The 15,999-nt window shown below is 37.3% G+C and overlaps 1 protein-coding gene across 1 annotated transcript in view; it reads right to left on the bottom strand.

Moving 5' to 3' along the window:
- The window catches only part of LOC145671802 (serine protease inhibitor dipetalogastin-like), a 57,747-nt gene that overhangs the window by 16,001 nt on the left and 25,747 nt on the right, over window positions 1-15,999 (bottom strand). Inside the window, exons 4-7 of the mRNA XM_081741035.1 lie at window positions 14,390-14,512; window positions 10,202-10,354; window positions 7,714-7,890; window positions 4,722-4,904 (exon numbers count right to left, since the gene is read on the bottom strand). Coding sequence (XP_081597161.1) covers window positions 4,722-4,904; window positions 7,714-7,890; window positions 10,202-10,354; window positions 14,390-14,512 — 636 coding nt within the window. The remainder of the gene's footprint in view (window positions 1-4,721; window positions 4,905-7,713; window positions 7,891-10,201; window positions 10,355-14,389; window positions 14,513-15,999) is intronic.

Below are 15,999 nucleotides of genomic sequence, written 5' to 3'. Positions count from 1 at the left end.
TGCGTACAAGTGAGAGAGTAAGATCCTAGTATGGTGCATGCGCCAGTGGATTTTCTCTAATGCTTTCAGTAGCGTCGTGGCAGTGGTTGCAGATGGACGTTGCTATTCCAACTCCCGAAGCAAGTGAAATGCGAGTAGTCGTAAAGTTCTTGAATGCACAGGGCATAGCGCCGATTGAAATCCATCGTCAGCTGTATCGTTGCAAAAATATGAATGCTGACCCTTGCTCCTTGCTTTGCGTTCCGGAATCAGTGCCCACAAAGCTCACCTGGCACACAACTTTCTGAACAACAGACACTCCGTGACAATGGTGCGCAATAAGGAGCGGGTACTGAGCGCTGAGTTCCGCTATTGTGAATCGACGATTCTGCATAATGCGTTCCCGAACAAGGTCCTCAAGGTCGTCTGTCATAACGTTTAATTCCCACTGCGCTCCTTATCATGCACATTTTGGTGTCCTGCTGCAAATTGCCTACACCAACAATGCACCATCTGCTTGCTCATTACGTTAGGTCCACAGACCTGCACATCTCACGTTGGATTTCAATCGGCACTATACCCTGTGCATTAAAAAACTTTATCCCTGCTGGCACTTCATACACGACGGCAGCTGGAATAGGAACATCCATCTCCAACTACTGCCACGACGCTACTGAGACCATTAGAGAAAATCCACTGACGCATGCGCCATACTAGGACCTTACTCTCCCACTTGCACGCAGTCACTTAACGGAACATACGGTTTCCTTGCTGTGGGACGCATAGAAAATTTACTTTCTGAATGCGCCTCGTAATATGGTACGCGCCCAACAAGATGTAAACAAAGGTGGGTTGAAAAAATATAAGATGCGAGAATCGAATTCCAATAGCGTGCAAAAGTTGTAACTTAGTTTACGTAATGAATTGTCAAATTTTGAACAAAATCGGCTAATACCTTTTACCGCTGCAAAAGGGCCAAAGGTTGGGAATAATTTGAAGAAATAGAAATAGATATATATCCAGTGTCGTATTTACGATTTTTTCGGGGGGGCTTTGCTACCTTTCGGGGGGATCTTTGCCTGAAAATGTGAAAATTCTGCAAGATATTTCATATCTTTACTATAGTAAGATTTCGGGGGGATTTAAGCCCGGAAGCCCCCCTAAATACGCCACTGGACATAGCCTATTAATATTATAAAAATATATTGAAATCCAATAATTATTCTTCAATTGAGTGCAAAAGTGTATTTATAGATCAGAAATTACCCACAAATATTTTGATTTTAATCAGTTGATAACTCTCATTGCCGAAATGTGTTCAAATATTTGGCAAAAATCGTATTATACAGGGAGATGTGTCAGCTATGTAGCTCATTAAATTCAAGGGAGTAATTGGGATAAAGAGATGACAAATGTATTTCTAGGACTTACAGCTAGACTGAGATCCTATTGACTGGAAAGCAAAATTAAACAAAATAGAAAACAACAGATAAAAGTGGAAGGTTAGAGACGGAAAGCGAAGGGTCTCAACCAAGCATCTTTCTTTCTACATGAGTTAACCCCTTGGCAACTTTTGAGGCTCATAATCTTCGTCGTGGATGTATATTTCAATGGCTCTGGCCGGACAGATGGCTCGGCATCATTGAGTACGTAGTTCTGACCCAACATGAATCTCTTTTCCTATCTATTTATCTTTCTCTTTGTAGACCGACGTTTGAGAACGGTAGCTTTTGGTATGATGAGTTTAGTGTCCCTTTCAGCAGTGAAGCTATATGAGACGTTGGCGTACAGGCTAACGAAGGATCCAAACTACATGAGCTCCCAACTGGAATAAAACCCGGGTCTTCTGCCAGGTCTTGGGAATGGTGATCTAGTAGGGTCAGTCGGTTATTGGTTCAGGATCTTCTCCACTTCCACATTTCTGGATCTCGTTCTGCACCATGAGCCTGGTAGCAACTCTTGTTGATACCGCTCTCAGGACTCAACCTCATTTTCTAGCTTCTCAAACTCTCTCTCTCTTCATCACCATTGTATCACTCATGCAATAAGGCAAGAAGACACGTGTTGACACGTGTACTCTACGTGTCTCAACTTGATTTGGTTCTCTACCTTTTCAACAATTGCTTACTCGTACATAAGAGTAATTGTAGGAGTAGTATTTTTTTAAAAACAATATGCTAAAGTGCTGCAAAGGTGCTAGTTAGTAGCTCACTGTTAATGCCATGAACAATAAAATATCAGAAGGGTCATCAAGTTATTATGGGTTTTACTTGTAACACACTCTGCCAGCCATCAGCCGCCCAGAAGAAGTAGATTCCAGACTAATTATGTAAAACTCTCATAATCATTTATGCAAATAATTGCAATGAACAACAGCCGAGTTCCTTTCTAACCAATATCCTAAAGGTGCCAGAGCATTTCTTGCCTTCTTGCACAAGCGACATACTAGGATACTCAGTACTTCGTTATGTTCATGCGGTAATAATTATTAACCATCGCCAACCGACAAAAAGAGCGATGATCAAAAGACACAGTTTGGTAAGTTAGAACAGAAGATTAAGGTTCAAGATTTGTGCAACGAGAAGTTAACACCACACTGATCGTGTCAGAAGTAAATTCAGAAATTAACCGAGAGCCGACAGAACAGATAAACCCACGTTCACAAAGGTCGCTCCGCGAGAAAAAGAGAGATATTGGGCTACAACTGACAACTCAGTGAAGGTTTAAACTGCTTCGAGCTGCACAAGAAGTCTGTCCAGCCAAAGTGAATTGTCTCCAGATTCACAACCAGGAGCAAGAGCGTCCTAAGGAATATTCTCATATAGAAAGATACTGAGATTGTGATCCTTCCCTGTTGATCTCCCTCTTTTACCTTCCACTTTTGTCCTATTTTCTCTTTTAAGACTTTGTTTCATTTAGCAGTCTACGCAATTTGATGACAGTTTAGCTATAACTCCTAGAACTGTTTGCCATCTCTTTTCCCCAATCATTCCATTGAAGCTTGTGACCTATAGAACCGTCATCCCTTACCTGCTTAGACTAATACGATTATTGACCAATCTTTAAACACATTGTGGGACTAAAACTTATCAACTGAGTAAAGCGAAAATTGTTATTGGTAATTTGTGCACTATAAAGATACTTGCAAACTATTGGGGAATTATTATTGCATTTTTAATAGGGTCTATATTTTAAAAACTGTTACATTATCCCTATTCCTTCATTTTTTCGAACTTCGGACCCCTTGTGGTGGTAAACGACAATAGACGATTTTCTTCAAATTTTGCTAATTCATTACACAAACTAAGTTGCAACTTTTGTATGCTATTGGGATTCGATTCTCGCACTTTCGATTTTTTTCAACCCACCCTAGATAGGCTATATTCGCGACTGTGATTGTGTCGGGTTTTGCCCCTTAACTATTTAGGTAAAAATCTTGCTGCGTTCCTGGTCGTTAGTGAAAACGTTTCTGGGGCTTAAAAGAGCTTTGAAATATGTTTGTCGTGTCTTGAGCGTTCGGAACGATATCAAATTTGAGTCTATTCGAGCATATTTTGATTTTGGAAACAGCAAAAGTCACATGATGTTAAGTCAGGAGAATAAGGTGGCTGGTTAAGTTTTGATAGTCATCTAGGTTCCGGCTTTTGACCTGACGTAAACGCATGTGATGTATCCTCTGCTACTTCGTGATGATTTTTGATCTGTGACCAGGAGAATTTAGGGGTTGTGTCATGGATAATGGTGCAGTGTGGAATCTCCTTTTTTTTTTTTTTTTTTTACATTCTATAACAGTCATTACCAACTCGCCAATATATGACGTAGAAGTGCGATTATATAATCTGTAAAAAAAACCTAGAGAAACTTACTGAGGAAAGGGGAAGAGGATAGAAGAGCTAGTGTTTGCAGTATACAGTATGTAGAGTCACGAACCCTTAAGGATAGACTTTGTGGAAACTGATCCACTATGCTAGGAGTATTCTTGTTTGATTCTCCGATTGTCTTTTGTCAACGTCAGGTTATTGGTTAGCTCCTTCCCATCTCACTGAGAAGACGAGCGCCGAATTGTGACGTCATAGAGCAGTCAATTGGAAAGACCTCCTCTATGAAGTTACTGTAGAATACGCAATATCCTATCAATAGAATCATAATTGATTAGATGCAAATAAATTAATGAAGCTGTATGAACTAACTTCTATATAATATATTCCGCTTGGAGTCGAAATTTATTTTCTGTTCTCCCACTTTCAAATTATCTCAAGCGTTTTCGTAGTCTCTGCAAAATGGGCACCTCGCAAGATCGTGAGGCAATGGCGGATGGATTGTAGTGTTAACTAGATTGCCTCAAGTGCGTGTCGAAGTCAAGAGAATTGCACTTATTTCAATATCACTCGTGGCCCATCTTTACCTACCAGAAAGGGGACACTATTTACCTTTACCCATACAGTCATGTTCAAGTAAACATGGTCACCCACCTCTTTTTGGAAAACCCTTTACTCTGAATCTCATCTGGAATTAAATGAAACAATAAATTAGAAGAAAGCTAGCCATTCAAACCCTGTTCTACTAACAGTGACCCGTCTAATTGTATTAGGTAAATGGACGGGAACCTAGCTTGGAGCAAAACAATCATATTATTATTATTATTATTATTATTATTATTATTATTATTATTATTATTATTATTATTATTATTATTATTATTATTATTATTATTATTATTATTATTAAAACGTAATATTTACACTCTGCTCCAACGTTGTATTGTTTGCGTGCGCATTTGATTTCTTGAAAGCTGGTGTAGGTGTTACCGTCGGAAGCACAGATGCTTCTGTGAGTCGTTGGAACGGTTGTCTCCTCACTGCAAGGGTTCTTCTTCTCTGATGGCGGAGGATCAGAACATCTCCCAGGACGAGCCACTTCCAATCCTGAAATCAAACATGATTTTTATCAATTTTAATCACAGAATGTTGTTCTACATTTTAGGTGTACAATCATTGAAATCAATTCCTATGTCCACATATATCCAACTACTGTCTCACTGATGCAACAAGTAGTGGTGTCACGTGTACACAACTTGAAGGAGTTTGGTTTGCATGGTGTGATGTAGTCTCAATAAATATTGAAACCGGAAGTGGTATTAGATTTCTAGCACTTCTAGTTTTAATAGATTAAAATAAAAATGGAATATTATCAGTACGCTTCATTGATTTTGTAAGGAATAACTTTTTTATTAAAAAAATAGTTAATTATATTTATGTACTTCTATCTCGACTTTTACTCTTCGGATCGTTACGGATCTGATCACTTTATATCTATATGAAACTATAAACCTAATCGAGATTTTTTATCATGCCACTCTAACGAGTCTGCCATTTTACCTTACAACAAAAGAAATAAATTCCTTAAGAAATAAATCGTCCGCTCGCTGTTGTCTTGGTAACAGGTTCAAAATACGATTGAGTCAAAAATAACAACTCAAGGGATTTACGGTGGATAACTAGATTTATTAAACATTTTTTCTTTAATTTAGGTAAGGTGAGTGACTAGAATTTTGAGGTTCAAAGGACGTTACTTCGCCCTTGAAAGAAAATCTTTAATATTTTGCTCGGCTTCCCTAAGACTCATCATGAGAGTTCAAGGAGCACAGACTCTAATTTAAATATCACTAATCATAAACAATAAAAGATTTTTCTAATATTTCTTTGGGAACTGCCGTAATATGGAAACTAGTACTCTCTCTACTCTAGGTCCATATTCCTTGCTTTCAAAGACTGTTTAACTTCACTTCAGTCTGGCCTACACCTGGTTTGGACTCTCAACACTCTGAGAAATAAAGAAAAGGAAACTAACTAAATTCTTAAAGGATTGGTAAACTTAGGGAATTAGGAGGAGCAGCCGTCACTCATGGCCCAGCCATATTATTACGTATTCCATTCAAGACTCTAGGTTAAAAGGTAAACACACACTCTAATACTTTCAAACACGAAAGTCGCAGTGTGAAAACAAAAACACCAGCCAAGCCTCACTATTGCCTGACTGTACGGGGAACGAACTCAAATCGCAACCTGAATTCAATTTTTATGGGGAAAAACCTCCAGCACCTGGAGATTTGTAAAAAAAAAAAAAAAAAAAAAAAAAAAAAAAAAAACCTAAGCGCCCTGGGTTCACTCTCTCCCTAGGGTCACCCCAAGAGCAAATTACTTTTCACTCCTTCTAACCATTAAGTAGAGCTCATTTGTCATTACTCTGACGTAGAGCTCAAAACTCCTACTTTATTGTTTAATTCCTATTCCTAACTCTGGAATTCACCTAAGTTATGGCCAGAGACCACTTTCTCTAGCGGGACAGGAAGCCACGGACTAACATATCCACTGGTCATCGAGTAACTAAGCTAAAGGACAAACTCCCAGGAAAAAGCTTACTTGCTGATTCCCTTTGGACTGAACAGGCACCAGCATAGACCTATGTTTTGCCGGGGACAGAAAAAATGAAGAAAAAATTTAAGTATTCAACGGTTCTAGAAACTCCTACAGCAGTGGAAAATTACTGGAAAAAGCAAGCAAGAAAGAGAAATCTTCAAAAAAAAAAAAAAAAAAAAAAAACGCCTCTCTACTAAGTCTATAATCAAGTGGGAGCGACAGTAATATTCGATCTAACTAACTGAATCTTAATCTTAAAAGAAAATTTGGCTTATATAAATGATTGGGATAATGAACTAATTGATATTTACATACATTTACGTATTATAAACATAGTAAGATTATATATTACACTATACTTATTAAATAAATAGTACTAGATAAATGCGTTAGCTAAATACGTGTCAGGCCTGACTTACTAATTAATATACACAACTTAATTATATATAGAGATTTAATATTAAAATATATAACATTAATAATCAAGCAAGGTAACGAAGTGCCCCTTGCAATTCCAGGAAATCGCTTCTAGCTATCTATTGCCGTTTATGCTCTATAGTAATCAATGTTAAAGTTGGAAATATTTGGTTGATTTCTACCATTCCCGCTGGACCGATCACCCACCAACGAACTCTTTTCCTAATTTTTAACATTCTACACCCTGGCCAAAATTGATGGTAATCAATCAAGTAGTTCTTGAGTTTTTTTGTCTCTCGGGCGGACGGATATACAGACAAACAGGAAGCCAATTTCCTTAAAACCTCTGCTCTCTATATCTCTTTTAAAAGTCCTGTATTTTTATCCATAAGCGTAAGCCATATTCATGTAACTCTTCATTCGAATTTTCTTTTCATTCTCGATTTGCTCATTCGCAGAAAGTAAGACACCAAGTGCCAAGTTTTATTTATGATAGATTTTAAATTAAATTGACGCACAATTATAATTTATATCACACACGCCCAGGTGCGGATCCAAGGGCGGCTATAGGGGCTATAGTCCTCCCCCTTGACGCCCCCTTGACACTGAATAAAATGGGCTTCAATCCTGCTTTATACTGAAGAAAGCGGGAAACTATGGTTTAGCTCCTCCCTTGATCATATCCTGGATCAGCTACAGAACACACCTAGGATATTATCAGTGAGATATGCTCTTGTAACATATTTTACATCTTACTGACACAAGAATTATGCCGCCTTATTCGTCGCAACTTTGGCAATAGCACGGTGAATACTGATTGGTTCATACGAAACGTCAGTTCGACTGGTGCGTTAGTATTTTAATGAGTAATTGATCTTCAATGATTCTACTATCTTACCTTGTTTCCGCTGCGCCATGCAACCTAAGACATAGGGATTCTCGTAAGTGATGTTATCTGAACCACAAACAGGTAAATGAAGTAAAATATTCTCAGCGAAAAGGCAAATTCTTTGAGAATTCTCTGAAACGTTGATGTCTTCAATAGTACAAGGGCCATCATGCAGAATATCCAAATCTAAAACAGAACAAATTTATTTTCTTTAGCAGTGTCAATTGGAGAAAAAATTACATATTTAAATTTAAGCACAAAACCTTAAAATATGTAGTAAAAATTATGTATAACTATCAATTAGGTTCAAGGTTATCTCATTAGAGCTGTTCTCGAAACCAAAAATCGACTTCAGTACATGTACCACAAAAACACACACTAAAATTAAGTAAGTCAAGTATAACATGTTAACACTAACAATTTAAAATACAGTCGTAAGTTACTTCCTAACACCGCAATATATTGTTTCTGAAATTGGAGTAGTACTTAGACTAAAGTGAATGAAAACAAATTTTAATTAATCACAATTATTTTTCCGAAAGCCAAGAGAATATGTTTCAAATCGAATGAGTGTTGTTGGAAGAATCAGAATTGTAAAAAACAGAAAAATACAGCAAAAACTGTAAATAGTTTTTTTAACAAACTTGGAATGATCCACGAACCCTTTGTATCAGAGCAGAGCATATACAGGATGTTTCAAAACAACACCGACAACGTTTGAGAGGTGATTCCTGACACCAAGATAAGACAAAAATTATAGACCAACCTGGGTTCGCAAATGCTTCCTTTCGGAGTTTTAGGCTGAATCATGAAATCACGAAATCATGAAATATTGAATTTTAAATATCAATAGCTTCATAACTTTGGGACCTACCGTAGTCGGGTCAAGACTTCACTTAGGAACTAGTATGTGCCCTATCCAAAAATAGATGTTTCAAATTTCTGCAGTACTTCCACAACAGTTTTTATAGAGGGAGTTTGGCTAAAGGCATATAATTTGAAGTCCTCACCAACTAGGGTCAGCTCGGGTCGGGTTGTCGGGTCAGCTCGGGTCGGGTTGTCGGGTCGGGTCAGTCGGGTCAGCTCGGGTCGGGTTGTCGGGTCGAGTCAATCGGGTCAGCTCGGGCTAGGTCAATCGTGTCGGATCACGGGTCGGGTCACTCGGGTCATCGGGTCGGGTCAGTCAATTCGGGTCACGGGTCGGGTCGGTCTTCAACCCGACCCGACCCGACCCGTCGAGAGCACTAATATCAATTATTATTGTTACAACACAATGCTATGAGTACAAGCCCTTTTAGGCATCTGTTCAAAGCAAGATACAAAATACAATATAATTTATAAAAGTAACATGTTACTTTTTACGAACTCAACCCAGCATATATAATGCAAATGGCGGCGGACTATATTGTACATCATAACAGACAGTGAGATTAAAATATAAGAGAATAATGGATTAAAACGAACTTAGATTAAAGACAATTTAGTGAAGAATCATACCTGCCGAGCCGTCATACTATGATACTTCTGAATAATCATACGCAGAAGACATTTAAGCATAAAACGATTTTCGCATTTATAGCACACTAGGACGTTATATGTCTGGTGCACCTATACTTTCACCGATAATGGTGTATGAAGGAAGGAAGGATCTAGATTATGTTGAAGTAATTAATATATGTATGATTGAAGATTATTGTATATACTCGTATATGAGTTACAGGCAGTGTGATTGTATATCCGATAAAGATTACTTCGGATAGTTCATGTGAATGTTGTATACCTACAAGAGGTATAGAAATAAAAGAGATACTTGGAGCAAAGGTGTGTTAATGATTTTGGACGAGTCATTAGTACTAATCACTTTTATCAAATTAAGTCTTTTCATGCTAAGAGAGAAAATTAAAAGAAGACAAAGTCTGCAACTGTTGCAATCGTTTTCAATAAAAATCCAGGCCTAAGATATACACGTTTACGCTAACGTCTGCAAAGTCATCATGTCCATTTCATTAAAATGTGTATAAAAGTAAGAGTAATTTTTTGTATCAAACATTGAGTTTCTCATAAATGCATAAAGTTAGGAACATCTCATTATAGATAAGTGGACACATGTTCTGACATTTTTTTTAAAAAAAGAAAATCCATTTTCTGTACTTTCTTCGTCACATTGACGTTCTGATATTTGTGATGACACCACAGGAAAACAGTTGACCAGATTGAAAACAATTTTGGCGGGTAGTCAATACCTACCTCAATCTCAGCTTTTATCTTTTATCTCTTGGATTAAAGGACGTATCATATTGGATTCAAAATTTATGACAAAAATAGAGGATCTTATGGATTCTACATTACACTCTTGTGGAAATGCGTATTCTAAGGAAGAAAGAGGGTTCATTTTTTTCAAAAGAACTATATCTCTTACGAAGAATGATCATTTCAGCAAGTTAGTAATAAATTTGCTTTTAGTAAACGAAGTAAGACAATAGACTCTATCAGTTACCTCTGTTGATCTTCCGAAGGCAGAGAATACTTTCATATGACTCGTAGTGCATCCTGTTTGTAGCACAGTAGCGGTTCGATTCGTATTGGATAGCATTGCAAGGGTCCAGAGTCTTCCCTTGTAGACATTCCCCAGGGTGTTTGGCCGTTGTATCTACAAAACAAAGGAAAAAATATTTAAAATCAGAATTTCGGTAGAAATCTTGGTCATACCCTTAATGTGAATACTATCACCAGGTCTACCCCTGTTATGTTCAGTGCACAATAAAATAAAATAAAATAATTACGCATAGATTCTGTAACCCCGCCTACTACATTAAATCTTGGTTCTGTTTCATGGTTTCATGGTCTGGTAAGATGTTCAATTCATCTAGTAAAAGGAGGCATCTGTCAAACTCTTAATTTGCTTGAAACTCTGAAAGATTCACCTTTTTCAATCTGACCTCTAGTGAGCTAATATCGGCACAAGATGTACTGAATAACAATTACATATTAAAATTGGAAAACACATGCGCCATTAAAAATAGTTCGAAATGTGAGTACTTTATCCATTGGCTTATTGGTAATTCTTCAGTTTCATTTAATCATTTTTTTCTTTTCTCTCTGGCATATTAAAGTGTCTCTTCATTTGCATCCACAATATGATGGCACTCTCACTCGGAGGGATCCAAAGTTTGTATGGACAGCTCTATTACCATTCTCTTTAGAATATTTCTTATTTTTTAAATTTAAAACTCGCTGTATATGACACGTTATGGACATTTTCCAAATATTTTTCCCAACAACTTTTTAAAATGTCATCTAATGTAGATTACTAGTTCCAGTGTATAATGCACAGAAAGAAATTACCTCCTGTTCATGCAATATTCTTGCTGTATTGAAATTTGGCGGGAGAAGAGCTCTAAAATTAGCTTCTACAAAAGACTGTCTCACTGAGAGAATGTAAAGATGGTGTTCAGCACTGGAAGAAAATTTAATCTGGGGCGTGACCAGTATAGCAACTAAGTAGTACTGATTATCTGTAGTACATTGTGACACGTGATTAAAACAGTCCACTTTTGAAATCAACTTAACCCATTTAAGCAGAGATAAAGACAAATGATAGTCTAAAGTGCCAGGTTTAGGCTATACGGTGGATACATTAAAGCTTTCCAGTCAAGTGTTCCCAATTTCTGACGGGTCGTTAAAGATGTATGCCTGATGACGTTGTCAGCGTCATATACGACACATTTCTATTGACTAGTTTTGGTCGTTCGTTTGGAATTGTTAGTTACATGCACGTTAATTATCGGCAGTATAAGTACTAGTTTATGGTTGTACCCAGTGGCACCAGCACGTGATTCACTATGTCCCTCCAATTCCAACAAACTCACGGCATAATCTTCCTGGGGGGGAAACTGTGAAGTTTGTCTTTGTTTCGGCCACGATCTTCCTTACACATTGTTACTGTAACTTATCCAATTTTCATTATCGTGATGAACGCTTCAGAAAATATTCGAGTTCATTACATTTCAGTAGAGATTTGCATATGCAAACTCGATTGGGTAGATGTTTTGCTGGACTTTTGCAGGAACATCATCCACAATTGCTGTGATTGATCGCGTCTGTTTTTTAGCTGTTGCTTTTGATAACGTATCTTGCTCACAAACAGCAGAAATTTCTTCACGCACCGGCGAAGCATTTGTGCCTTTATCGAAATAAGATTCCAAAATGTATTGCGGAGAGTGCACTAATCTTCACGGCGCAATACCTCACGTCTGATTCACGTCCACTAGCTTCCACTGTCAGCTGTGAAATGGCGTTTGGCATGACCGACTGCGGCTCATATACAATTAGATTTGAGATACTAACTGTTAAAATGTCAAAAATTTCATAGGTTACTGTTCCTAAATGTTATTTATGCAGTTTTATCTACTTTTAATGTTAGGCTTATTTTTTAGGCCTATAACACCTAAACTTTATCCCATATAAATAATATGTACCAAATAATTTTAATACCAAATAACAAATACCAGAGTTCGCTTTAATACCTCCCACATGGACTGAGATAAATTACAATGCATATATAAATTTTAAATATAAGAATCAATACATATTATAACGCTGCAAAATTATCCAAAAAAAAAACAATATAATATAGAATAGTCTATACAATTCTTTTTCCTCTTTTAACAATAAAATTTTATATTGTCATGAGCTGGCACCTATTACTGCAATATATTCCAACACTAACGTCATCTCTTGTGCAAAACGCACAATACTTTTCAGACAACCTGTACATTAAGTATGCCCGAAGAGTAGTGTCGAACGGGAATGTTCGTTTGTTTATTGAAATTTAGCGTCCCCTTTCTGCACCAAGCCTGCATGAGACAGTCACTTGCAGTTTAAGGTGGAATTCGAATTATCATTTAAATTTTCCAAGGCTCTGCCACCCGGAATCAAACCTGAGAATGCGTGTGCCAAAGGCACCCGCGCTAGCCATTAGAGAAGTCAGAAGATTCCCGAAGGCTATGGCGGTATACAGAACCCAGAGAATGCTGAACTCAATCCACATCTGGAACAGCCGATTAAGATAATCACAATCAAGCGCGAGTTGCATAACCTGAACATCCACGGTTGAGTTGTAGGTTACAAACCGCTAATCACCACTAACAACGCATTAGAGGAAAGCAAGAAAGTCGCAAGATCATCCAAAATGGATTGCTGATGATTGAAAATGTGTACGTAATATAGTCCGGTAAGTTCTCTTTCAAACTTATTTCCGACAACACGCAGTGCTTATGCATTGCGGACGGTGAGGATCTTAAGCTCCAAAGTATATGCTCCTACCACGAAAACGGATCCTGCCCTGTGATTTGTTGACTGCATTTTCCTGTTATTGCATGACTATTGCTAATATGTGATTGTGAAAACTTGAGATCATCATGTACATCTTCTGTCCGTCATTGTTTCCAGCCAAAGATGAGATTTTTCCAAGATGACAACTACTAGAGCTGTTGAGGTGTGGTTTCATTAATGTCGGGATGAACTACGTTACCTCTTCTGGAATATCCAATTCTCAGACATCAGCATTACTAAACGCCTGTGATCAGTTCTGGAGCTCAGGATCCGGAGCAGATATATTCTTCAGCCCTCACGCTCACCGAGGAGACTGAGTGCTGCAGAGTTGAAGCATTATATTTATCTGAAAAGCATTCATGAACTTTATGGCTGCATACCACGACAAACTGGAGCTGTTTTTCATGCTAACAGTGCAAAAAAGTTCGGGCTCATATCCCAGGGGTGACCAATGGACTGAATCCCTCCTCCAAGTTTCACTTATTTGTTATTATGTATGTATGAATGTAAAATATATTTTAAAACTCTGTTCCATACAGGTTGTAAACAGAGTAAGGTAAATAAATGAGTCTCCGGAATCGACTCCCATTACTGGCTTTTATTATAAAACTCACTAATACTACGAAGTTATTCTCCTTTAAAATATTAGGTAAGAAATTAGGAAGTTCTTGACAGTGAGTCCTAGGACAGGATCTCTACAGAGCCCCGTGGCAGGCTAGGCAGAGTGGCGAAGGAATCTCCAAAGCTCCGAAGCAAGCAGTGAGGAGGTTAGTAGTCACAGAGCCCCGTAGCATGCTAAACCAGGATGAGAGGAATAGCCAAGAGTCCCGTAGCAGACTAGAGGCTTCGGGTTAGGCTACTCCTAATGTTCCGTGGCAAACAGTAGGAGGAACAGCAGAGAACTGGTGACTGCCGGATACGCCCCATTATATAGGCGTCCTGGCGGCGGTGGCGTTGCTGGTCTAATGTCATAATTTGTTTCGTAGGAGGAGCCAGAGGTCCGTCGTCTGCTGGTTGTAGTAAATCCACGTGGTGCGTAGTATCCTGAAGTAAACCAGGTGAGTAGTATCCAGGTGGTGGTGTTTGAAAACACAAGTGTAAAGGATTGTTTGCATACAATACAACGTGGGATACTACAATATAAAGTGAACTGAAGTCAGTCCCCCAAAATGGTCTTGGCTCCACAGTCTCAGTGTTGCAGCTATAGGCATGGGTAGGTTACATTTTCATCCTGTGTTTCCATTGTTTTGATAAACACCTGTGCGTACATACATCGTTCTTTTTCTAAGAATAACTATGATACCTTTGTTTGAAAGAAAGAGAAAAGGGGTAAATAAAAATGCCTACTCACTTTTCCCAAATACACAATTCATCGCTTCTTGGTTCGGATATGTTATCATCCCACACACTGGTTTGTATTCCAAAGGGATGTTACATTTTGGCTTACACACTGTCTGTCGAGATAATCCTATTGCTGGAAGGAAAAAGAATTAATAAATAGTACCTGCGTCAATGGCCTTCGATGTAAATAATAGTCTAGAAAGAAAAGATTGGTAATGAATAATACCTTTAAAAGAATATAAATAGAAAGGTCAATTTTGAAGACAGAAATCATCCACTTTTTGTTTGTATCAAAATAAGGAACCATTTTCCATAAAATGATTGCGTTTTTTAGACAATGACACATCTATTGAATACATCCATCAGCATTGGTTTTCGTTCAATTTTGGATGAAATTTTATTAAATTCTGTAAGCACTTAGTCAAATATTTCCAAAGTTCGAAGCAAATAGTAGAGTCAAATCTCTAAATAACTGACACCTATGCAACATGATTATTTGTCGTTACAGAGAGGTTACAAAAATTTCAATTACTCACAGTTCATTTGGTAACTGTCTGTAGTATACTGTTAAACATTAGCTAGAAATGTAACGAGTCTAATAGCGAAATACTGTACTCGGCGTTCCAATTACTTAGGGAAAGAGGGAGAAACAAATCTCTCTAAAGAAAAAAAGTATCTCTTCTTTCCAAACTATGTGATGCATTAGTTTACTTTGTAGCTTTGGGATTGTTAAAAATAAAATGTAATAAATGTTCTCTAGTACTCGTGAATGTATCTCTGTAAATTTTGGGTGCTCGTGAATGTATCTCTGTAGATTTTGGGTGCTTCACAATGTTCCCTTCGAGGGGTAAAAAAAATACCAAAAATATATACACAAACAATATATGTTACCAAATTGTATGTTTTTCTTCAACTGTATCCTCTGAGAGGTTGGATTATGACAACATATAACCAAATAGATGAGTATATATATTCAGCCTCTTTCTGATACCTTAGCGCATTCCTTTTAAAAAATTGGCAGGGGTACATTGACCATCCTTAAATTTGATAAACGTTCCATATATATATATATATATATATAAATTTGGGAAATGACCTAATATGATGGTCTTGATTAGGTATTATATTGAAAGTATTAGGTGCCGAATTTGACATCACATACACAGAGAAAAGATGTAATTAGGATGATGTCATGAGTGGATGTTTAAATAAGATTTGCAAAGAAAAATTTTCGACGGAAACATTTTGTACCAAAAAGTTGGAAAAGGAAATTTTAAAATCAAAATAATTGTGCAAGGAAAAATATTCGAACGAAAAATTTTGTGAAAATAAAAGTTTTTAAACGAAAAATTTTGAACAAAGAGAACTTTTCAAACAAACAGTTTCCATGCAAAAAAAAAAAAAAAAAAAACTTTCATCACATTGAGGCATGGGCTATGGTACTTCTCCCAAATTTAGTAGACGGGCGGGGGGTCGAGGGGGACGCGTCCCCCCAATATTTTGAAGTACAAAATATTCAATATTTTATTCTAATTTAATTTATTTACTAACTACAGAATATCATATAAGTAATAATAATTATATTTATTTGGAATATAATATTCAGGCTGTGAAACGATT

The sequence above is a fragment of the Thermobia domestica genome, chromosome 15 (genome assembly GCF_964235325.1).
Source record: "Thermobia domestica chromosome 15, izTheDome1.hap1.1, whole genome shotgun sequence".
Taxonomy (NCBI): Eukaryota; Metazoa; Arthropoda; class Insecta; order Zygentoma; family Lepismatidae; genus Thermobia; species Thermobia domestica.
This window is presented reverse-complemented; position numbering and strand designations above follow the sequence as displayed.